The 23,310-nt window shown below is 41.7% G+C and overlaps 2 protein-coding genes and 1 long non-coding RNA gene across 4 annotated transcripts; 1 reads left to right on the plus strand and 2 right to left on the minus strand.

The window, feature by feature from the left end:
- Positions 1-399: 399 nt before the first annotated feature.
- Positions 400-10,898, minus strand: LOC115204113 (uncharacterized). Its single transcript, XR_003880306.1, has 2 exons — positions 9,977-10,898; positions 400-3,120 (listed from the first exon to the last, which is right to left on the minus strand). It is a non-coding gene; the product is annotated as an uncharacterized LOC115204113 (long non-coding RNA).
- A 111-nt stretch (positions 10,899-11,009) lies between these two features.
- On the plus strand, positions 11,010-12,711 carry LOC115204112 (fatty acid-binding protein, liver-type). The gene is made up of 4 exons (XM_029769434.1): positions 11,010-11,126; positions 11,945-12,117; positions 12,447-12,536; positions 12,622-12,711. Exons 1-4 carry the CDS (start codon positions 11,060-11,062, stop codon positions 12,670-12,672), a joined length of 381 nt encoding a protein of 126 aa, XP_029625294.1. The 5' UTR covers positions 11,010-11,059; the 3' UTR covers positions 12,673-12,711.
- Positions 12,712-12,841: 130 nt separating this feature from the next.
- LOC115204109 (histone-lysine N-methyltransferase Smyd1-like) lies at positions 12,842-23,176 on the minus strand. Of its 2 annotated transcripts, XM_029769431.1 has the most exons (10): positions 21,722-23,175; positions 17,141-17,317; positions 16,680-16,887; positions 16,321-16,451; positions 16,203-16,241; positions 14,829-15,024; positions 13,992-14,084; positions 13,731-13,894; positions 13,464-13,632; positions 12,842-13,314 (listed from the first exon to the last, which is right to left on the minus strand). In XM_029769431.1, the coding sequence occupies exons 1-10, from the start codon at positions 21,853-21,855 to the stop codon at positions 13,162-13,164; spliced, it is 1,464 nt and encodes a 487-aa protein (XP_029625291.1). In that variant the 5' UTR covers positions 21,856-23,175; the 3' UTR covers positions 12,842-13,161. The 2 variants fall into 2 exon arrangements, with proteins under 2 accessions (XP_029625291.1, XP_029625292.1); XM_029769432.1 differs by lacking the exon at positions 16,203-16,241 and having other exon boundaries at positions 21,722-23,176.
- Between the last annotated feature and the right edge of the window lie 134 nt (positions 23,177-23,310).

The raw sequence follows: 23,310 nt of genomic DNA on the forward strand, positions 1-23,310 counted from the left end.
TGGTGTATCATGGATTGTAGTTACTGCACTGTAGTTACTGCACTACATTGTAGTTACTGCACAAAACTAACAAATGAGAGTGAAAAGAAGGAAGCCTGTATATAACAAAAATATCAAATTGCATCCTGTTTGCAGAGGCACTGAAGTAAAACTGGAAAAAAATGTGGGAAAGAAATTAACTTTATGTACTGAATACAAAGCAAAGATCCAACACATCACTGAGTACCACTGAATATTTTCAAGCATGGATGTGGCTGCATCATGTTATGGGTATGGGAGTTATTTAGAATACAAATAAACAGAATAGAGTGTAGGTGTGTAAAAATGTTGAATAATAATGAAGTACATTTATCAATCTGACTCCATTATTATGTGAATAAATGCAACATGCCCTGTGCGTCACTGTAGGATCTAGCAAGACTCCATTTTAATGTTATGACCAGACAACAGGAATGTGCCTGATAACCAGTCAACTCAACATACAATTTCAATCCAGTCACTTTAAAAATACACTATCAAGAAAACATACAATGCAATAATACATATCAAAATGCATAGCTCTTTATGAAATCTTGAAACAATCCAAACATGACAATTTAATTCACACAGCAACATCAATTTTGTCAATTCAAGTTTATCAGTCGTCACACCTCTCCTGGCGTCAGACCTCAGGACTTCCTTGGGAACGTCTCTTCCCCGAGATTTCCACTGTGAAGGTGACACTCTCCTGTGAGATGCAAATATAAAGCCATCCATCCGGACAATGTCAAATTGAATCAACACGCCAGGCTGGCGTCAGCAAGCGTCATCATCGTTCACATTTGTTCACGCTCTATTTTTCGTCTACAAGAGCTAAGCACAGGAAAAATCCTAGAGGAAAACTTGGTTCAGTCTGCTTTCCAACAGAGACTGGAATACAAATTCACTTTCAGCAGGACAATAACCTAAAACACAAGGCCAAATATACACTGGAGTTGCTTACCAAGACACTCGCTTTGTGAGTTATTTTATTTGGGAATTGAACAAGTCAGCAAAACAAACACGGTGGCGATGTTGACAAACACTTAAGGTCCAGAGAGACGTCCTGGATCCATTCCTTAGATACTTTAGTCCCCAGAGGTCTTAACCTAGAGAAGGACTAAAGCATGCTTTTGCGAAGGACCCCATCGGTTTGTTGGTCCAGTGACAACCCCCCCATTCGTACTTCTTGTTTACACATGGAGGGAGCTTACTAGCTCACTAACTGTTGTCCAAACCACTTGTTAGATCTCTTTGCCTAAGCTTTTTATGTTTTTATCCCTAGTGTTGCTTAGCCCTGTTAACTTTCCAATACTCAACATATTCAACATGCATTATATGGTAATATTTGTATATCAATTACACCTACGGTAGTTGAAAAAAAGCTTTCCCAGTTTTCCAATAGTTTTTTTTACTGGTTCCACTTCTGTATTTCATTACTAGGTGGAGACAATGGCCATAGCACCCCACACCCTGAGTACCAGCCTGTAGGAAGACTGGGCGGAAGACGTCTCAGGGCAGGCTGCGCTGACTTCAGACAATGAGCATTGCAGAATGGGCCCCAGCAGTCAAGTCTATGAGGGGATTGTGTTGCTGGAGCCAAGAGATTCACAATACCACAGGAACCCGAGGAGACTTAATCAGCATAAATTGGATTGGCTCGCTGTGGTTCCCTAACACTTGTAGGTTGATGGGAGTGGTATTGTGAGTGACCCGGACCTATAGAGCGCCCGACCAGCGCTCTAACGCCCACGGGAATGGAGAGGCGCTGAGTGGGGATGCCCAGCTCAGACACCAGGGTAGCATCCCCTAAAAAACTATGTCAAACGATTGAAATATAACGTGTAATATTGGGATGCACTCAAAATTGAATGCATTTCAACTCTATAACTGGCATGTTAGAGGTGTCATATTTCTTTAAGCCCATAACCATGTGTGTCAGGCGTGTACTTTTGTTTCAAAGTATGTGTTTAAGACTACCAAGAAACACTGTGTGACCCTGACTTAGGCCACTGCAGTAAAACGTTTTGAAATAACTTTCAGAAAGCAGTATGCAAGATTGATAATAGCATTAACAATAGTTTCTCTTATACTTCCAAAGCCATATGGTTATGCCTCTAATCATGCTGCTTATAAAACATCTTAGATGCACACAAGCACCATTGTCAATTCAAATGTAAAGGAGTCTTTGTATTTAACCAAGACACTATACCATTGAGGATCTGCTGCATGGTTTGTCGTATTGGATCCTCTGCTGAGCTGAAGTGTGGGAACATCGCCTAGTGATGCAGCCTGCAGCTCCACTCTAGTTAGCCAGGTAGCTCTCTGGTAGAGGCAAGGAAACAGCAGCGGCCAGCCTTGAACACAATTGAAATTGGATAAATGGTATGCGATTAACGTTAGCTGGAACACACAAGAGGACCTCAGGTATGTGGCATGTGAAAGCAAACAGTAAATGACATTCACGCCAATGAAGGAAATAAAAAATGCAGGCAAACTGGGATAGAGCTTGGGTTTGTCGGTATTGGATTTGGATCCTCACTGCTCAGCTGAGGTGTGGGAACGTTGCTTGGTGACGTCAGTAGCCTACAGTAGTAGTTTTCAGGAACAAGGGGTGTCCAAGCATAAACATGATCATTAACCCCAGTATCATGGACCTCTGACGCCACACTTTCCTCACTTACAATGATATAACTGTGATAGTCGATGTAACGTAGGCATACATCTGACACTAACTGGTGTCATTATGCAGATCCAGCATCACAGTGATATTGCTGTGACCAGCATCTGCATCCTCAACAACGTTACTTACACAGTAAGTGTGATCATGTACAGCAGACGCTTTCGCATGATCAACGTTCACACTTACCTCTGTACCAACCGTATTCCTTTGTCTTTCAATGGGGCATTGTGACCCCTTTTGAAGATGATCAGGGAAGGAGAAAATGGTGGGCACAGCAGTCCTTTCCCTTGTCATCATGCTGAAAACACTCATGTTCAAAGTGATGGGCACAGAGTCGAGAGTGTTGGCTTTGTTTGCAATTCATCCACCTATAATCTGCTACCCACTGCTGCAGCCTGAGCTTGTCATAAAATGGGAACCTGTGGAAAAAGAATGTATTTAATAGTCGGCTAGGTTTTAGCCAAGTGTAAACAGCAAACGACAGTGTAAACAGTCCTTACTTGACACTAAAAGGTTTTATTCTACACCCATTTGAATAGAAGAAAATATAATAATTTGTTTGTATAGATCTTCTCAGGGGACCTCGACCAAGTTTGGGAAGCACGTACCGAGACCACCTTTTCATCCTAATCTTCTAAAAATAAGTTTGCTCAAGCAATGTAGACACATTAATCAATGTAATTACACTCTGCCTTATTTTTACTTAACAATTATGAGCTAGATAGCAGGATAGTAATGGTGTTTACCTAGCCATCTAATTGTGTTTGAAAGCTATTTAATGCGAATTTGACACACACTAGCTTGCTAGCCTCAATCAACAACATTCAATGTGGGCTGGCTAACCAAGATACTAGCTATAGAAAATCACTAGCTAGACAAACTGCACAGATCGATTCTAAAACCTTTTATTTTTTTGGGATAAAGTATCTAGCTAACGTTAGTTATAGTCAGGCTGAGTCACACTAAGCTTGTTAGCGAGCTGGCGATCTCACTAATAGCAAGATATCTAGCTAAAATGGATCCATGTGGATTCTAGCTAGAGATAGATAGATAGATAGATATATCTATATATATCTAAGTACCAGTCAAAAGTTTGGACACCTACTCATTGAAGGGTTTTTCTTTATTTTTACTATTTTCTACATTGTAGAATAATAGTGAAGACATCAAAACTATGAACTAACACATATGGAATCATGTCGTAACCAAAACAAGTGTTAAATTGAAATATATTTTATATTCTTCAAAGTAGCCACACTGTCTTGATGACAGCTTTGCACACTCTTGGCATCATCTCAACCAGTTTCATGATAAATGCTTTTAAAACAGTCTTGGAGGAGTTCCCACATATGCTGAGCACTTGTTGGCTGCTTTTCCGTCACTCTCCAGTCCATCTCATCCCAAACCACCGCACTTGGGTTGAGGTTGGGTGATTGAGGAGGCCAAATTATCTGATGCACTACCATCACTCTCCTTCTTTGTCAAATAGCCTGGAGGTGTGTGTTGGGTCATTGTCCCGTTGAAAAACAAATGATAGTCCCACTAAGAACAAATGAGATGGGATGGCATATTGCTGTTGTAGCCATGCTGGTTAAGTGTGTCTTGAATTCTAAATAAAATCAGACAGTGTCGCATGCAAAGCACCACCACACCACCTCCTCCATGCTTCACGGTGGGAACTACACATGCGGAGATCATCTGGTTAGAAGAGGATAGCATAGAGAAAAACAAAGAACATGAGGGAAAAAAGGGAGAAAGGAATGTAATCTACAAAGTCTGATTTTCTGCGTCTCACAAAGACAGTTGGAACCAAAAATCTCACATTTGGACTCATCAGACCAAAGGAAAGATTTCCACTGCTTGTGTTTCTTGGGCCAAGCAAGTTTCTTCTTATTATTGTTGTCCTTTAGTAGTGGTTTCTTTGCAGTAATTCGACCATGAAGGCCTGATTCACACAGTCTCCTCTGAACAGTTGATGTTGAGAAGTGTCTATTACTTGAACTAAAGCATTTATTTGGGCTGCAATCTGACATGCAGTTAACTCTAAAGGACTTATCCTCTTCAGCAATGACCTGCCACTGGCATTAAACAACGCATGTGTCCATGTATGCTGATGATTCAAGCATAAATGCATCAGCAACCACAGCTAATGAAGTCACTGAAACACTTAAAAGATTTGCAGTCTGTTTTGGATTGGGTGTCCAGTAGTAAACTGGTCATGAACATCTCTACAACTAAGAGCATTTTATTTGGTACCAAATCATTCCTTAAATTCTAGACCTCAGCTGAATCTGACAGTGAATGGTGTGGCTGTTACAAAAATTGAGACTAAATTACTTGGTGTTACCTTAGATTGTAAACTGTCATGGTCAAAACAGATAGATTCAATGGTTGTAAAGATGGGGAGAGGTCTGTCCGTAATAAAGAGATGCTCTGCTTTTTTGACACCACACTCCAAAAAGCAAGTCCTGCAGCTCTAGTTTTGTATTATCTTAATTATTGTCCAGTCCTGTGGTCGAGTGCTGCAAGGAAAGACCTAGTTAAGCTGCAGCTGGCCCAGAACAGAGTGGCACGTCATTGTAATCAGAGGGCTAATATAAATACTACGCATGCCAGTCTCTCTTGGCTAAGCGTTAAGGAGAGACTGACTGCATCACTTCTTTTTAAAAGAAACATTGTTTTTTCTGACCATTTCAACAGAACATCAACAATCAATTGGCAAAACTGAATATATACAGTACTTTCAGAAAGTATTCAGACCATGACTTAATATTTTGTTACAGCCTTATTCTAAAATGGATGAAATCTATATATATCTATATCTATATAATCCATTTTAGAATAAGGCTGTAACGTAACAAAATATTAAGTCATTGTCTGAATACTTTCTGAAAGTACACACACACAGCAAGAACAGGTTTTTAGAATGTTTTGCAAATGTATTAAAAATAAAACAGAAATACCTACATAAGTATTAAGACCCTTTGCTTTGAGACTTGAAATTGAGCTCAGGTTTCCATTGATCATCCATGAGATGTTTCTACAACTTGATTGGAGTCCACCTGTGGTAAATTCAATTGATTGGACATGATTTGGAAAGGCACACGCCTGTCTTTATAAGGTCCCACAGTTGACAGTGCATATCAGAGAAAAAAGCAGGCCATGAGGTAGAAGGAATTGTCCGTAGAGCTACGAGACAGGATTGTGTTTGAGGCACAGATATGGGTACCAAAACATTTCTGCACCATTGAAGGTCCCCAAGAACATTTAAGAACCTCCATCATTCTTAAATGGAAGAAGTTTGGAACTGCCAAAACTCTTCCTAGAGCTTGACGCCCGGCCAAACTGAGCAATCGGGGGAGAAGGGCCTCGGTTAGGGAGGTAACCAAGAACCAGAGGGTCACTCAGACAGAGCTGCAGAGTTCCTCTGTAGAGATGGTTGTTCTTCTGGAAGATTCTCCCATCTCTGCAGCACTCCACCAATCAGGCCTTTATGGTAGTGGCCAGACGGAAAGCCACGCCTCAGTAAAAGGCACATAACCACTCGCTTGGAGTTTGACAAAAAGGCACTTAAAGGACTCTCAGACCATGAAAAACAAGATTCTCTGGTCTGATGAAACCAAGATTGAATTCTTTGGCCTGAATGCCAAGCGTCACGTCTGGAGGAATCCTAGCACCATCCCTACGGTGAAGCATGGTGGTGGCAGCATCATGCTGTGGGAATGTTTTTCAGCGGCAAGGACTGGGAGACTAGTCAGGATCAAGGGAAATATGAACGGAGCAAAGTACAGAGAGATCCTTGATGAAAACCTGCTCCAGAGCACTCAGGACCTCACACTGGGGAGAAGGTTCACCTTCTAACAGGAAAACGACCCTAAGCACACAGCCAAGACAATACAGGAGAGGCTTTGGGACAAATCTCTGAATGTCCTTGAGTGGCCCAGCCAGAGCCCGGACTTGAACCCGACCCAACATCTCTGGAGAGACCTGAAAATAGCTGTGCAGTGACGCTCCCCATCAAACCTGACAGAGCCTGAGAGGATCTGCAGAGAAGAATGGGAGGAACTCCCCAAATACAGGTGTGCCAAGCTTGTAGCATCATTCCCCCAAAAGACTCAAGGCTGTAATCGCTGCTTTAACAAAAGTACTGTGTAAAGGGTCTGAATACTTATATAAATGTCACATTTCCGTAAAAAATAGTGTGTATATATATATATATACACACACTTCTAAAAAACATGTTTTTGGTTTGTCATTAGGGGGTATTGTGTGTAGATTGATGAATTGTTAATCCATTTTAGAATAAGGCTGTAATGTAACAAAATGTGGAAAAAGTCAAGGGGTCTGAATACGTTTTGAATGCACTGTATATAGTGTGGGTATTTGTATTAGGGTGGTCATAGTTGGTCAGCTAACTTTAGTGTAATATTAGTAAACAAATGTTTTAGTATTACATTGTCTAAAGCTGTTCACACTGAACTCATCCATCGAGCTAAAAACTGGCATGTAAACAAGTGTTGCCATTAAAAGTGCGCTTTTGCTAAGTTACTTTGGACAAAATCAAGTTTGTTTTTATTCATCTTACTACAGCTCAATTTGAGCTAATTCTGAAAGTGATTTATTTATAGCAAATTCTGCTATACCTTAATAGTTTGATGGCCCTAGGCCACTTAAAGTGCCATACTTTATGGTACTGGATGTCCATGACCCACACATGCAGCTGTAAGATTACCTTATCTGACTGATAGCTAATCTTTGTAATTTAGCTCAATGGTTATTTGCAACCAATAGCATAACCCCTGCACCCAGAAATACTGCTAGTGGCATGTCTGTAAATTAGATCATTACAGTGCTATTACATATTTGCAATCCCTAAATGCTATTTGTTATGTATAAAAACTAGAGGTTGACCGACAATGATTTTTCAACGCCGATACCGATTATTGGAGGGCCAAAAAAGCCGATACGGATTAGTCGGATGATTTTAAAAAAATTATTAAAAAAAAATGGGGGGGGGGGGTAATAATGACAATTACAACAATACTGAAGGAAGTTATTTTAACTTAATATAATACATAAATAAAATCAATTTAGCCTCAAATAAATAATGAAACATGTTCAATTTGGTTGAAATAATGCAAAAACAAAGTGTTGGAGAAGAAAGTAAAAGTGCAATATGTGCCATGTAAGAAAGCTAACGTTTAAGTGCCTTGCTCAGAACATGGGAACATATTCCCAGGTAAGAAGTTTTAGGTTGTAGTTATAGGAATTATAGGACTATTTCTCTCTATACGATTTGTATTTCATATACCTTTGACTATTGGATGTTCTTATAGGCACTTTAGTATTGCCAGTGTAACAGTATAGCTTCCGTCCCTCTCCTCGCTCCTACCTGGGCTCGAACCAGGAACACATCGACAACAGCCACCCTCGAAGCAGCGTTACCCATGTAGAGCAAGGGGAACAACTACTCCAAGTCTCAGAGCGAGTGACGTTTGAAACGCTATTAGCGCGCACCCGCTAACTAGCCAGCCATTTCACATCGGTTACACCAGCCTAATAATCTTGGGAGTTGATAGGCTTGAAGTCATAAACAGCGCAATGCATTGCGAAGAGCTGCTGGCAAAACGCACGAAAGTGCTGTTTGAATGAATGCTTACGAGCCTGCTGCTGCATACCACCGCTCAGTCAGACTGCTCTATCAAATCATAGACTTACTTATAATATAACAAACACACAGAAATACGAGCCTTAGGTCATTAATATGGTCGAATCCGGAAACTATCATCTCGAAAACAAAACTTTTTTTTTTTTTTCAGTGAAATATGGAACCGGTCCGTATTTTATCTAACGGGTGGCATCCCTAAGTCTAAATATTCCTGTTACATTGCACAACCTTCAATGGTATGTCATAATTACGTAAAATTCTGGCAAATTAGTTCGCAACAAGCCAGGCGGCCCAAACTGTTGCATATACCCTGACTCTGCGTGCAATGAACGCAAGAGCAGTGACAATTTCATGTTGGCAGGCAATATTAACTAAATATGCAGGTTTAAAAATATATACTTGTGTATTGATTTTAAAGAAAGGCATTGATGTTTATGGTTAGGTACATTGGTGCAACGACAGTGGTTTTTTCGCAAATGCGCTTGTTAAATCATCACCCATTTGTCGAAGTAGACTGTGATTCGATGAGAAATTAACAGGCACCGCATCGATTATATGCAACGCAGGACACGTTAGATAAACTAGTAATATCAACCATGTGTAGTTAACTAGTGATTATGTTAAGATTGATAGTTTTTTATAAGATAAGTTTAATGCTAGCTAGCAACTTACCTTGGCTTCTTGTGTTAAGCATTCTAGTACAGTTAAATAGTTAAAAGCTCGCAAAAAAAATGTCATATCGGGATCGTTTTTTGGGGGGGGGACAAGGAAAATATCGGATATCAGTATCGGCCAAAAATGTAATATCCCGATATTACATTTTTTTAGCAACCTTTTAACTATTTAACTGTACTAGAATGCTTAACACACACACAGGCGCTGCGGTCTAAGGCACTGCATCTCAGTGCAAGAGGCGTCACTACAGTCCCTGGTTCGAATCCAGGCTGTATCACATCTAGCCTTGATTGGGAGTCCAATAGGGAGGCGCACAATTAGCCCAGCGTCATCCTGGTTTGGCCGTCATTGTAAATACGATTTTTTTCTTAACTGCTTTGCCTTACACACACACCTGACCAAAAATTGTTGTTGTTCATTTGTTCAGTCGTTTCATTCTCAACCAGGATTTCTCATACTATGGAACGCCGTTTGGGTCTTTGCGTGTCAAATAACACTAATTCACATGTCAAATAAGCTTGTTGAGCAATCACTAATTTCTATCATATAAAACCTCACTCAAACATTGTGGTGGTGTTATGGAGTATCCGGGGTACATTCAAGTGTCCTTTCAACCTCTACAGTGTTCGAATATGGCAATTGCACTGTTTTTACACACTGGATGTGCCAAAATGTTCTACAACACCAACCTCTCTCAAACATTGTGGTGGTGTCTGGGGACATACGCGCTGTCTGCATCCATATCCCCTGTAAGTAGGTACCAACATATTTTTGGTGCGCAAAGATTGTCACTTGGTGGACATTCGATGATGCAATTAGGTCATACATCAGATAACATTGGTAATAGGCTAGATTTGTTCCTACCAACCTAACGATTAATTTGATAACCCCCATGTAGCTATAGCTCAAACACGGACCAAATCGAAGCTTACCTTGTGTAAGATGTTTGCTCTAGAAGTTGTGTAAAATAAACATTTTTACTCTCGGGTCTGGTGATCGATAACGGTAAGTCACAGGCAGACAAATAAGATATCCACATGATCTGTGGAGTCCCGGCTTTCGGTGTGTACCAACTTACTCCGTGTTTATTTCGTTTATACTTCACAACGCTAACCGGAATGTAGGTAGCAGCCATCTTGAAATGAGGTCATTGGCTCCGCCTGCCCTATAAATGTGTATGCCCATATATGGTAGTAAGATGAGACGGCACTGATCAATAGCAAATATACTCAGCTTTCCGCAAACACCCTGCTTTTGCAGAAAGGGGCAACCGGTCTCATACCAGACTGAATTGAATTAAAACAAATATGGGGACTTGACATTTATTAAGAGTCAGTGCTTGACTTGGAATGAAATAGGCGCCAGTACTCATTTTAGGTGCCGGTAATGTTTACATTTAGGTACACGAGCTCCACAATCCTTTTGAGCTAATATTTTATAAGGATAACAGGAGCAAAACATTTGAGGTGAAGGTACTCAGGTCCGGTGAACTCCTGCATAAGTTAAGCACTGGGTTTACCCAGTACATTTTTTATAACCTACTACAGTTTACTCGCCAGCACATTTACTGTTTTGGGTGTGCCCCAGCTGATATTTTTCACTAGATGTTTTTTTGCCTTTATTAAAATTATATGCAGTGGACGTTTCAAAGGTAGATCTGATACGCACACAAACAGTCAAGGATAATGACTCTCGGTGAATCAGTCATAGGCCAAGTGATAGGTCTAATTCGCCCATACCAATAAATGTTTTCCAAATTAGCTTGAAACTATCGTCGACATAGTTGAAGTTGATTGAAGTCCCCCGATTGCAGCTGTGGGAGAACCAGCTAATTGTCGCTCACGCGTTTCACAATTGATGAGCTCACCTGAAGCCACGTTGTAATTAAGTCACCTGATGGCCACGTAGTAATTAAGTCACCTGATGTATCTATCTGTTGGTTAATAATTACCCCATTCTTTGGTATATAAAGGTAGAAGGGTCTCTCCTACATTCCACCCGCTCTTAAGTTCACGATGGCCTTCACTGGGAAATATCAGCTTGAGTCTCAGGAGAATTTTGAGCCTTTCATGAAGGCAATTGGTAAGTAACAAACTATTAGTAGGGTTATGCTCTTATCATAGACAGTATAAAACAGCCTCTTATGAATGTGCAAACAGTCAGTATTTTGTTCTGTGGTACTATCTTCTCAATTTCCACTGTCACACTTTTATAGGGATAGATAAGCCAATTTCTGACTGTTTCAACAGAACATCAACAATATAAATTGGCAAAACAATATTTAGTGGGCTGTCATAGTTGGTCAGTTAACTTTTTGTTATCTTCGCGTTAACTTACATTGTCACTCTGCACCCTGAACACCCCAATAAAACTACAGTTGCCATTAAGTCTTTGTAATTTATCAGTCAGGTAAGCAATCAAGATGTAATGTTCTGGAATTAGTCTTATTACAGCTCAATTTGAGAGAATTTGTCGTTTGTGATTTATTTACAGCAAATTCTGCTGTAACTTAAACCTTTTCCTTAATAGTTTGATGGCCCTAGGCTATTGCAGTTAAAGTGCCATACTTTATGGTACTGGATGTCCATGACCCACATGCAGCTCAGATAAGGTCATCTATGCACCAATAGCATAATCCCTGCACCCAAAAATACTGCTAGGTCAGTTGGGTTTCTCATCTTAACTATGGTGCTCCTCAGCTATGGTTATTCTTAAATCTAAAGATGTTGTCTTGACTACAAATTCCCAAATCGAAAAGCATGGATGTGTAATCCAAAGGGAACCTGCACACCATTGTGAAAGGCTATAGGCTGAAAAGTAAAATTTAGTAATAATATAGTTTGTATATAGTTCAATGTGTACTGCCAACCCCTTTTAACATGTTCCTCCTCAACACTTAGGTTTGCCAGATGATCTCATCCAGAAGGGCAAGGACATCAAGAGCTTGTCGGAGATTGAGCAGAATGGAGACCACTTCAAAGTGACCGTGACCACGGGCACCAAGGTCATAGTTAACTCGTTCACAGTTGGCCAGGAGGCTGAGCTGGAGACTTTGACTGGAGAGAAGATAAAGGTGAGTTGGTCAACCAGACATGCCTGCATTTACTTGGCCTTGTGGGCACACCTGAACATTAGTTAACTTGTATTTGACTTATAAATGACATGGGTGGGCTATTATGGTACTTGAGGGCCAAAGTATGCAGCCACTTTTCCAGTTCAACTTTTGCAAATGATAAACTGTTTCCTTAGTGCTGGTGCAAAAGTCTTGTTTCTCTCTCAACATCAGCTGTTTAGTTTTATGATTGGTTTTAAACGTACTTATGACAAGCTGTAGTGCAGTAACTTGATGTAGTTTTACTCCTATATGGTATGTCATGCACTGACTCCTCTACCCTTCCCCAGTCTACGGTGAATCTGGTTGGGAACAAGCTAATGGTCTCATTGAAGGGCATTGATTCGGTCACTGAATTCAATGGGGACACCATTATCGCTGTAAGTATGTGGTTGTTGGACCAGCATGGGTTGGAACTGTCAACAAATGTAACTGCTGTAGACCCTAATCTGTGCACCTTTCCAGACAATGACGCTGGGCCCCATCGTCTACAAGAGGATAAGCAAACGCATCTAGGGATCTCTCAACCCTCTTTGAATAAATGAAGAAAATGTATTTTGACTGTGGTTTGTCTAAAATTTCTCTGTAGCTTTGCTTGGTAGAGCTGCAGTATATAGCAATAGATGACACTCAATTATTCACTTACCTCTTATGTTCAATATTTCACATGGTACTTAGGCACATGGTTGGTACACTGATTCAATGTTTACTAGCATGAAGGTGGGAGCAATAGCATAGGACTGGGAGCAATAGCATGTAAGGCTCAAAGCATGTTTACTAGCATGTAAGGCTCAAAGTACCTTTGAGCCTTACAGATGAAGATGAGGCCTTGTATATTGTACTTCATACAGATGGAAATCTCAATGTTAAAAGCAGGAACTTCACTACTTACATTCAACATAATATCTAGCTGTTGCAAAACTGGTGTAACCCACTTTCAATGTGAGAACAGGGATACTTTTGGGTAGATTTGGCAACTACTCTCATGCCCTTGAAATGCAGTTTCTACAAATGCTTGTGGCTGAGGGCCTTTATGTTGTCAACACTGATTGCTTCAGCCATGGGCTTGTTCTGCAGGGCAGCCTCTCTCATACTGTGGTAGACATGCTCATTCTGCTTGAACATCCTCAGCTCCATCTCAGTCTGCATACGCATTGACTAGGAAACAAAGTCAGGGGTCAAAAGTCTGGTAGCAATTGAGTTAACACTACCTGACCAGTCTACACATTTCTATTTAATTTAACATTGTGCTCTACTGAACAGGGTTGCCTTTAATTCCAAAAGTTAAATTACAAGGTATTTGGTACCTCAAGGTCCTTGGTAATGGCGTGGTTGGGTCCGTGGGTGACCATGAGGATGGCATAGGCCTTGCAGATCATTTCATGGCCAACCTTGATGAGCCCTGCGTGCCAGTGGGTCACACCAGCCCGCATGGTGGCCATGCCCAAATAAGCATTATTGGGGTGGTACAACTTCCTGCTCAGGGGATAAAGATTAGGTAAGGCTAAGTGAAAGGAATGTGATTTCAATGATAGACATGCTAATCTTATGGGCACATTGGTCCCATCACTCACATGTAGCCTTCCACCAGTCTGCCTGCATATTCTGCAGCCTCTGAGAAGAACTGCAGGTAGGACAGCACCTCACTGGCTGTACTCAGCAAACGCAGATGGTACAGGTGTGTATTACCCAACACGGGCTCCTGTTTGTCTAGACACTCACGACACAGCTTCACAACCTTTGGCGGGTAAAATAGAGAGTTATATGGGCAAGAGAAAGGTGGTTATTTATCAAGCTCCAATGCCGTTCCTAATGGTAAAGGATGGGCTTGTTACCTCATGGAAGTCACCAGCAGTGCGAGCTGCCTCAACCTTGGCCAAGCACTCCAAACTGAACTCCTGTACCTCCTTTACCAGCTCATCAGAGGGCTGAGAGAATAATTTGAACAAGTGTTAGTGTAGGGCTATTTAGGGAACATGCACAGCCCCACATTCACTCACTATCATTGACAGTAAAATAAAGCTCATGACAAATGCACTACTGCAGACACCCACAAGTGACATCCACAACTCTGTTTCATTGAAGGACATGTTGCTTAACGTGTTGGTCCAGTAAGTAGTGACACACCTGGTGACCTAATCGGCAATTTGCTCCAAGTCAATGCCTATACATGGATATATAACGTATATCCAGATCCATGTCATTGACCCGTGTCTAAAGACATGGCCATGTGCCGAGGGAGTTAGTCATAGGATTTAGCAATGTCTCAGACAATCAATTGGAATTCAGCATCAGGTGACCAAATCACAGATAACCAGAATAACTTGATTTATCAACTGCTACATGTGTTTTGTTTTATGGTCTCAGCTGATGTTTAGAGTGGGGATCATGTGAGGCACGATTAAGTTGAGTTAAGGGTGAGGGGAAGCATGGAACTAGACTCAACTGAATAGTAACTAGGCTGAAGTGTTTAAGGCCCCTGGGCCCTCAGAGGTATGATCATTTTAAAAGGTGCTTCTGATGCATCAGCTGAGAGGTGCCCATCTGCATGCTAGAGTTACGTGCCCAACGTGAGTCTGGGTATGGCAGGGTCCAGGGACCCAGAACCCCATTGTTTGGAATGGAAGGAATTGACACCAACCCTGTCCTTAACCTGCCACTACTTTCCCCACCTTGTTTCTGTCAGTCTCCTTGGCAGCCATCTTTAGGTCATCCTTGAGGTGCTCACTGCAGCTTTTACAGGTACAGTCAAAGTGGTACTGATGCTTCAGGGCGCGCTGGCGGTCCGTTGACACGTTCAGGAAGTCCACGTAGCCCACCGTCAGCTCATCGTTCTCAGCAATCTTACTCAGTGCACGCAGCTCGATCCTGGGGGAGCAGGGCGGCATGGTTAGCCCTGGGCCTTAGTGTACCGGCTGCTCTAGGATCAGCTCTAAATGTCACATGCTGGGCCATAGAACAGGCCCTAGAGAAGTTGATGAGCGGGATGCTGTAGTGTGATGTCATGGGAGTAACCATAGGGGAGGGTAAAGGGGTAGTGTAGCCCCTGGAGGTCTTTGGACCTTTATGGCACAGGTGGAAGTGTGCTTTCCCTGTTAGGGTAGGGCTGTGACTGAGTTCAAGCCATCCTACAAATGGTCCCTCTCAATTGCTACGATAGCAAAAGTGCAGGAAAGCTATTGCATTGACATAGTTTGCCAGGTACCTGGCAGCATTTTGTGTCTTTATGAGATAAGGAAACTGTGAAACCTTCATTTGCCAGTCAGCAAACATAAACATCACTGATTGGATAGTCCTGGCTGCTCAAAGTTCAGAGAAGGTTATATTGATTGTTCAGAGTTCAATAACTTCTTGGACTGTTGGCTCCTGATGAGCAATAAATGAAGCTTTAGAGAAACATCAACAGCTAGCTTGCAGAGACAGTGGGGGTTTCCATTTCCCTCAACTTGAAGAAACATTCTAACAAAGCAGTTGGGGATTTTGCACTGACAGATGACCAAAAACACATCTCAGGTCATCACCACAATGCAGGCAGTCTAAAAGTAAAAAAAAAACAAATGCATTCTTGTTATGATGGGATGTTTTGAAGTAATATTAAGGTAGATGACTGTTCGATTTCAGTCTCTCACAATAGATACTCAACAAAGCCCCAAGCAGGACAGCAATTCAGTCCTACTAAGAGCTAAACAAACCATGCTCTACGTTTTAGTTAGACAGACCCAATTTGTTGAGTTTCATAATATTTAGTTTTTCCCTCCTAGGGGTTAAATTTGAGACTTATGATAATTACTCTTTTGATCTTGTTCGCTGAGAAAAATAGTCCTGTAGGCTACTGCTAAAGAAAAAATTTAGAAATGTATGGAAAATCACATCAATGTCACAGTCAAGGTTAGAATGCCTGAGTGTAATTTGGTACAGTTCTGTTTTACCTTCCTCACTAGCATCCAGTGATAGAGGTTTATAACAGGTGTTAAAGAGATCTTTGAGGATCAGATGTTCAAGGTTCAAAGGTTAGACATTAGCTCAAAGCAGGCAGGCAGACCCACCTCCTTTTAGAGTGGTAGGCTGTGTTCAGAGCTGACTGGCTGGAAGAGAAGATGGCAGTCATAAAGTTTACAAATCACATAAATCTCACTCTTTATCTTTCTCTCTCGGGATACATACTTGCCATGGTTCAGGATGACAGTACAGTTGGGCCAGCAGTCATGGTTGACCAGACACAGGTTAGGGAACAGACCCACTCCCACCGCCTGCAGACCCCTCTGGTCACTCAGAGTAAAGCCATTACACTTGATCTACAGATGGATGGAGTGAGGGAGAGGGACAGATGGAATGCCAGAAACAAAGTGGAGAGAGAGCGAATGATAGAGGGAGAGACCAAGGTTAATGATGACAATACCTCACAGTACATAGAGTAAAATAACACATACTATAGTCATAATAGATTAACCAGTGATCTTGTATGTACTGTGCCAAAGTTTGAGAGAACTGTATGGTAAGATGACTAACTCAGTGATACGTACTATGCCAAAGATGTGTGCGATGTACTCCTTGCCATGCCTGGTTTTGGGACAGTAGTCCAGGAAGTTTTGTATGTCGATCTTGAGCTCTTTGAAGTCATCAGCGAGCATGTCGGCCACGTGGTCCTCCAGCTGGTCCACAGAAGTCAGCTGGCCGTCCGACACGATGCCTGTGTCCTTCTGTATGCGCCACAGCACACGGGCACTAAGACTGGAGAGGAACAGGGAGAGTTACCATTAATTAGCATTATAGGGTTATATCAACTTGCCAAGGCATTGACAACAACCCACCCCAGTATTTCTTCCACTTCCCCTTTCCCTCCATTCTCCTCCTACTCCCCTTTCCTTTTCCTCTTCCACCTCCTCTCTTCTTTAACTCTCTCTCATTCCCCTCTCCCTCCCTTCACCCTCTCCCTCCCTTCACCCTCTCCCTCCCTTCACCCTCTCCCTCCTTGCCTCCTTACCGTACATTCTCATTAGGGGCCTTTTCGTACTTCTTGATGGCGGCACACTCCTGCTTGTGCTCATCCCAGCATGCAGTCTGGCAGGTTCGGTCACAGTAGTGGGCGAATTTACACTGGGCGCAGCGGTGCAGGTTGGCCTGGCGACGGAAGCAGCTATGGCACACCTGCTGAGACAGACTGGGGGGAGGGTAAGGGAGGTCAAGGGTTAGAGGTCATGATTCCTTATGGGGTTGCCCAGCCCCCTGGCACTCTTGTAGTCAAACCCTGTTGCAGTCTCATGCTCCCTCCTATCCTTGTTACTTTAACTATCATATTCATATGGGCTAGATATAAACAAAGCAAGGCAATAACCAGTGGATGATATCATGGAGTGGATTTATTTAGCTAGCTATTTTCACTGTGGTGGGTCTCAAAGCCAGTGATTGTGTCCATTTTTGAAACTGGGGTTGATTAGATGGCCATGGTAGTGTGTGAAGCCAGCAGGTTGGAGAGGCAAATACCAGGGATATGTTGGTGTGCTGAAGAGTAGGCTTTTAGGGATGAACGATGAGCTCTCATCAAACTGAGTGGGGAGCCATTTCTGTACCTTATCAGTAAAGAATAGGACTGTTCTGTGTCAGCATTTAAATCTAAGTCGTTACTCCTTACCTCATCATATGTCCTCTTTCCTTTTTTTCTATAGGTCTTTCATGGCTATCCTCTTGTTTCCCCTCACCCTTTTTCAGTGTCATCATACATATCCCAAAAATATTGGCTCGTATTACTTGTGTGATATATTTACGTAATGGGCTATTCTGAGATGACATTACAGAAACATGATGACATTCTCCACACACTTTCCACACCTCTCTCTCTATTTCATCTCTCCTCTTCTCTCTCTCTAAAACTCTGTACTTCATCTGAAAAAGTTTCCACTGTCATTCCATGTACTTGTCGAGCTCCACCATTATATCACTGCTGGTTTAATGTATGTATGTATGTGGGGTTCGGTGGCTAAGCTATTAGCCTCATCCATAGCTGGGAGAACTTTAGCTATTTACGGTGAAAGGTCTTGGTCTACTAGTCATATGAGAACTAGCCTATATTTCTGTTGCCTTACTATAAAGTAAGGCCCTTAGTTGTTCAGTAAACAAACTGAGTACATGACTTACTCTACCCATGACAGTTGAACATCAAGCACACATCAAAATATTTAAACAATGTGGACAACAACAAAGTTACCTTAAAACAATGAGTACTGTAATTCTCTTTGTGATTGTGCCTGTAGTTTTATAGTTTTCAATTAAAACGGGCCCCAGCTGCCTAGGGGCCCCCACTTTATATAGCCTATATATTGAATAAATTCCTAAAATTAAAAACGTATCTGAAATACATATTTTCAATTGTTGGATAAACATAATCATAGCAACTAATGTCTGTGGAAAAATGTGCCCTTTGGGGGTAGGGGGGTGGGGTGGGGGCTCAAAATGTCCCCTCAAGGGAGGACCCCTCAACAACAACAACATTCTTAAAATGCCCATGTAGACAGGCACCTGACTGGTCCCAGCTTTCACTCCCTCTGATGTGCCAACAAACAGGTACCCGAGATCGCATTTCTAAAGTAAAAAAAATCACATAATACACGAGGCTAGACTTCCTAAAAAATATATATATAATAATCTAGCAGCATTCAAACCTACTTTCTGAACATGCATGTTGTACACAACTTTATCAATCTCTGAACTTTGCCTTAAGGTGAAGGCCGGGGAGTAGAGTATGTTTTTGTATATAAAAATAGAACATTTGTGGCACACATTCAATATTCCTGGATAAACATGTCCTACTGCTCTGGACATTACTGTGTAGGCTAGACCCTCTAGAACAATTTTTTTCCTAGGTCTGCAAAAAGCAGACCTAGCATAGGTCTAGAAAGATGTGTAAGTGACACAGCAATGCCAAAAACATCATAATACTTAACAGTGGTTGCTTAAAATAAACTGCCACACCTTGAAGACAAGCTATGGGCTTGTGTGTGTGTGTGTGTGTGTGTGTGTGTGTGTGTGTGTAAACAGTTTATCCCATGGGTGTCTGGGAGTGTGTCTAATAAGAAATAACTAGTTTGTTAATGCCTGCACTGACTGTTGGCATGCTGAAAAGCTTCAAGAACACATGTGATCTTCTTTTCTAAGAAATATGAAATGACTGCCTGTTGATCTTCCTTCTGCTTTCCTGAATTTTCCAATACCTGTCTGATACATTTCAATCACTTGAAAGCATATTTAATTCAGATTTAAATTCAGCATTACCTGATTTGACATCTGTGTGTTATTTATAAGGCCAGATTCAAAAGAATCATAAAATAATTTGGACAGATTTGTTTCCGATACGCCTAGGGTCCTAAAATAGAAAATAAAATAGTGTGATGGTCAATGATAACCCTATTTTAAAACAAATGTGTTAATATTGGAGTAAATACAGTACCGAAATGCATGTTTTCAGTGGAATGCACTGTACTTCGACATTGTGAAGGTCTGCCACATCTCTCCTTTGAAAGTGAACTGAGTTATTGGATTATTATAATTTCTTTAAGCAGTTTGGCTCATTGAACAGGTCAGAGTTTGTTTGAAGTTGTTGAGTGGTATGGAGGTTTTTCGCAATACGCTGTAGATGTATGAGTTCCAGAGTAGAGATCCACAGTAGCTACTGAGTTATCTGAATGTGTTGTATTTATATGGTATTGGCTTTTCATTCTTAGTAGATCTTGATGCATTTGGCTGTTAAAATTCCTTTTTTCCCCTCAAATCCTAGCAAAGCCCCTGTACATCTGCTGTTTAGTAAGACATGGTTGGGCAGGGGGGGAAAGTATGTCACTTTAGTGGTGACATGTTGTAGATAAGCAACAAACACACAAACAGGTATTACAATGATACACTGTATAATCTTGTTAAACCTCCATCTACTACTGTACAGTTGGATGGTCACTGAATAAGACCACACTTTCAGTTCAGTGCACTCTGTTTTTATGTGTATATGAGTGTGTGTGTGTCGAGAGGTCATGGTCTCTATATTTGCTGGAATGCTGGTCACAAATATGCCTGCTTATGCTGCACTCTTAGCGTTCAGGAATTGGGTCATAATTACTAATATTTGCCAGGTCGCAGTTGTAAATGAGAACTTGTTTTCAGCTGGCCTACCTGGTTAAATAATGTATTATTGATTTATGTTTGTTTATTTCATGTGTAACTCTGTGTTGTGTGTCGAACTGCTTTGCTTTGTCTTGGCCAGGTCGCAGTTGCAAATGAGAACTTGTTCTCAACTAGCCTACCTGGTTAAATAAAGGTAAAATAAAAATCCCAAGCATTTTTAAGGCTGGAGCCAAATTAATAGGAAGAATATCACAAATCATTTCCGCCAGTCATTTTGTGCGGTTTTGTCAAAGCACCTTCTAACGAGTCATGCGCGAAAACAAATTCAACGTGCCCCACTGGCTATATAAACCTGTGGGTGCAAAGTCAAACAGCCCGCCCGCTGGTTTCGCGGTGACTACATGGTCCTAAGGAACACAGGTGCTTTTTAATTTTTTTACAGCCTGCTATTTAACCATCAAAATGTTCAGGGCTGGACCAAAAACATTGCCAGTGACAGAACCTTGACAGTGAGTGAATCCTGCCTGGTAAGAACATTGGATTATTTTTATGATCTAGTGTAACATATGTGGATGTGTGAAACTTACTCCTCGGCCGGCACCTGCGAATATCTAGCGTTTCGCGTGGCGCTGACTGGTAAGACGCTTCAGGAGGGCGGTCACGTGTGCTAGCAAGGCAGGGGTCCCGAGTTTGCGGTAGGTGTGGGCTGAATCGGGATGAAGTGGTACTCGCTAAGCAAGCAGCGTGACGTCCTTTACACTAGCTCCATGTTGATTTACAAAGCTTGGGCACCTACTACACTATACCCAACATTGAACCCAATGCTGAGGACCTCTCAAATCATACAAGTTAACACGATGAGCTGAACAATCCGCACTAATGCTAACGTTTTTCTGTGTGAAAAGCCACAATTTTGGGAAGAATAATGCTGAATCATGAATCTTGCACTCATGGAGGCAAAGGACACACAGTATGACATCACTTTACTGTATATGAGTAGCACATTCCTGAAAGTGTGTCAACAAACGCATTTGCAAGCATTTAAACAACAGGATGTGAAGTTTTGGACAAACTGAACTACCATTTATTTCAAGAATCTTTTGTTTGGTTGTAATATTAAACAGATATTAAAATTAATTACATTAATACTTGAACAGCAGGTAACCTTTTTAACCCAGCACCTGAGGAGTAACTATATGCTCATTCCACTATGAGATACCAATACTATACATGGCCACCATGAATCAGCCCCTACCCGTCAAAGACATAGCAGAATGGATATTCTTTTTAATAAAAAGATCCACAATCTCAAATTGTTAAAGATATGCATTGATACAGGAACCATGTAGGTATCATTTGTGCATTCAATTTGGCTTTATTACTGATAAATAATGGATGTGTGCATGCCACAGAGATTTTGCCATTATGACCCAAATCTCCATGCATTGGGCCCTACCTGTCGAAGACCACTGCAGCGAAGCTGGGCTCAGCGAACACTACCTCCCCAGCCCAAAGGTCTTTGGTGGTCCTAAGACCCCTGCCCTTCTCCCCAGCATCAAACACCTCTACGTTGTCCATATCCAGGTTCATTACCAAGTGGACAAGACTGGAACACCTCACAGATAGAGGTTAAAAAGAGAGGGAGGAGTAGTGCTGGCTGGAGTGCGCTTCAAAAACATTCAGCACCTGCCCTTCTCCTCAGCCTGACCCCGCCCTCCAAAAATAGACTGGCCTTCCTGGGACTGTACCATTGTGTGTGGGGTGGGGGCTGTGGGAGTCTGGGGCCTTGAAAGTGGAAGTCCTGGGAAGGCTTACTCCATAGGAGGAAGAGTTGTACGGGTCTGCCTGGATGTCCTCCCCTTCTTTGGGGTTGGTTCAGGCCAGGCCCCAGTGGTATTTTGGTCTGGCAGCTGTGTCTGTCTGTCTGTGGAGGTAGGAGGCAACTGACTTGGAAGAGGCCTGATCAAACACTTCTCTCTGTTGCTTTTGTTTTCACTCTAGCTACCGTATCTGTCAGTACCACAGTCTGCAGTTTGCTCTTCTCTGCTTTCTGTCTCATTCACATTGGCTGTTCACACTTTCCTCTCATCCAGTGTCCCTTCCTCCCTTTTGTCAATATATACATCTCAAGGACAGCAAGACTGTCATATATGAAGAATGGTCAATTGCAATTAAATACATTGTCTGTAATTTGTAGTTATATAGGATAGCCCTATTTAATACCACACAAAACCTAATTGAAAGTCGTGATTTATAGAATGCTGTAATATCCTGTCTCAACAAACCAGGACTTGACAATGACATAGATTTTGAATATATGCTGCATGGGTCATATTTTCCCTTTCACTTCACAGGGTGATTAATACTCTGAAAGAACACCACCTAAACAAAGTGAGGATGCTTCTGGGATTACACAGCCTTGTGAAGACACTGTTTACAGTGGGAGAGATGTGAGGGGAAGAGAAGTTAGAAAAGCAGTGGGGGGAGGAGAGGAGGATAGGATTCGTGTGCATGTAGCTCCTGGCAAATGTTCTTTGGAAGATGAAGATGGGAGAGACTTGAGACAGTGGCTCAGAGCATTTACCCTATTTGTCCTGTTGTACTTAAAGGTCTGACTGGTCTGGTGCTGCAGAAACAAAACACTGATCAGCTGAGTAGGAAACTATGCAACACCATCTGTGAATATAAGATCATACCACAAAGCATTTGAGTTCATAACAGCAGAATAACTGTGAATACTGTGATGTAAGCAGTCAAACGAGTATAATATTAGTTTCTACATAAAAATAAACTGCAGGAATTCTATTTTATATGATTTTCACTTTGCGGTTGAGCCGTTGTTGCTCTTGGATGTTTGCACTTCACAATAACAGCATTTACAGTTGACCGTGGCAGCTCTGGCAGGGCCAAAATTTTACGAACTGACTTGTTGGTTCCACGTTGAAAGTAACTGAGCTCTTCAGTACAGGACATTCTACAGCCAATGTTTGTCTATGGAGATTGCATGGCTGGGTGCTCGATTTTATACACCTGTCAGCAACAGGT

This window comes from Salmo trutta, chromosome 12 (genome assembly GCF_901001165.1).
Source record: "Salmo trutta chromosome 12, fSalTru1.1, whole genome shotgun sequence".
Classification (NCBI taxonomy): domain Eukaryota; kingdom Metazoa; phylum Chordata; class Actinopteri; order Salmoniformes; family Salmonidae; genus Salmo; species Salmo trutta.

Coding starts and splice junctions, on each gene's coding strand:
- LOC115204109 (XM_029769431.1), bottom strand. CDS start 21,855: ATGAACCTGGATATGGACAACGTAGAGGTGTTTGATGCTGGGGAGAAG. Junction 16,242..16,320: donor GTCATCCTGAACCATGGCAA/GTATGTATCCCG, acceptor CTTCTCTTCCAG/CCAGTCAGCTCTGAACACAG. Junction 13,633..13,730: donor AGACTGGTGGAAGGCTACAT/GTGAGTGATGGG, acceptor TCCCCTGAGCAG/GAAGTTGTACCACCCCAATA.
- LOC115204112 (XM_029769434.1), top strand. CDS start 11,060: ATGGCCTTCACTGGGAAATATCAGCTTGAGTCTCAGGAGAATTTTGAG. Junction 11,127..11,944: donor GCCTTTCATGAAGGCAATTG/GTAAGTAACAAA, acceptor CTCAACACTTAG/GTTTGCCAGATGATCTCATC. Junction 12,118..12,446: donor TGACTGGAGAGAAGATAAAG/GTGAGTTGGTCA, acceptor ACCCTTCCCCAG/TCTACGGTGAATCTGGTTGG.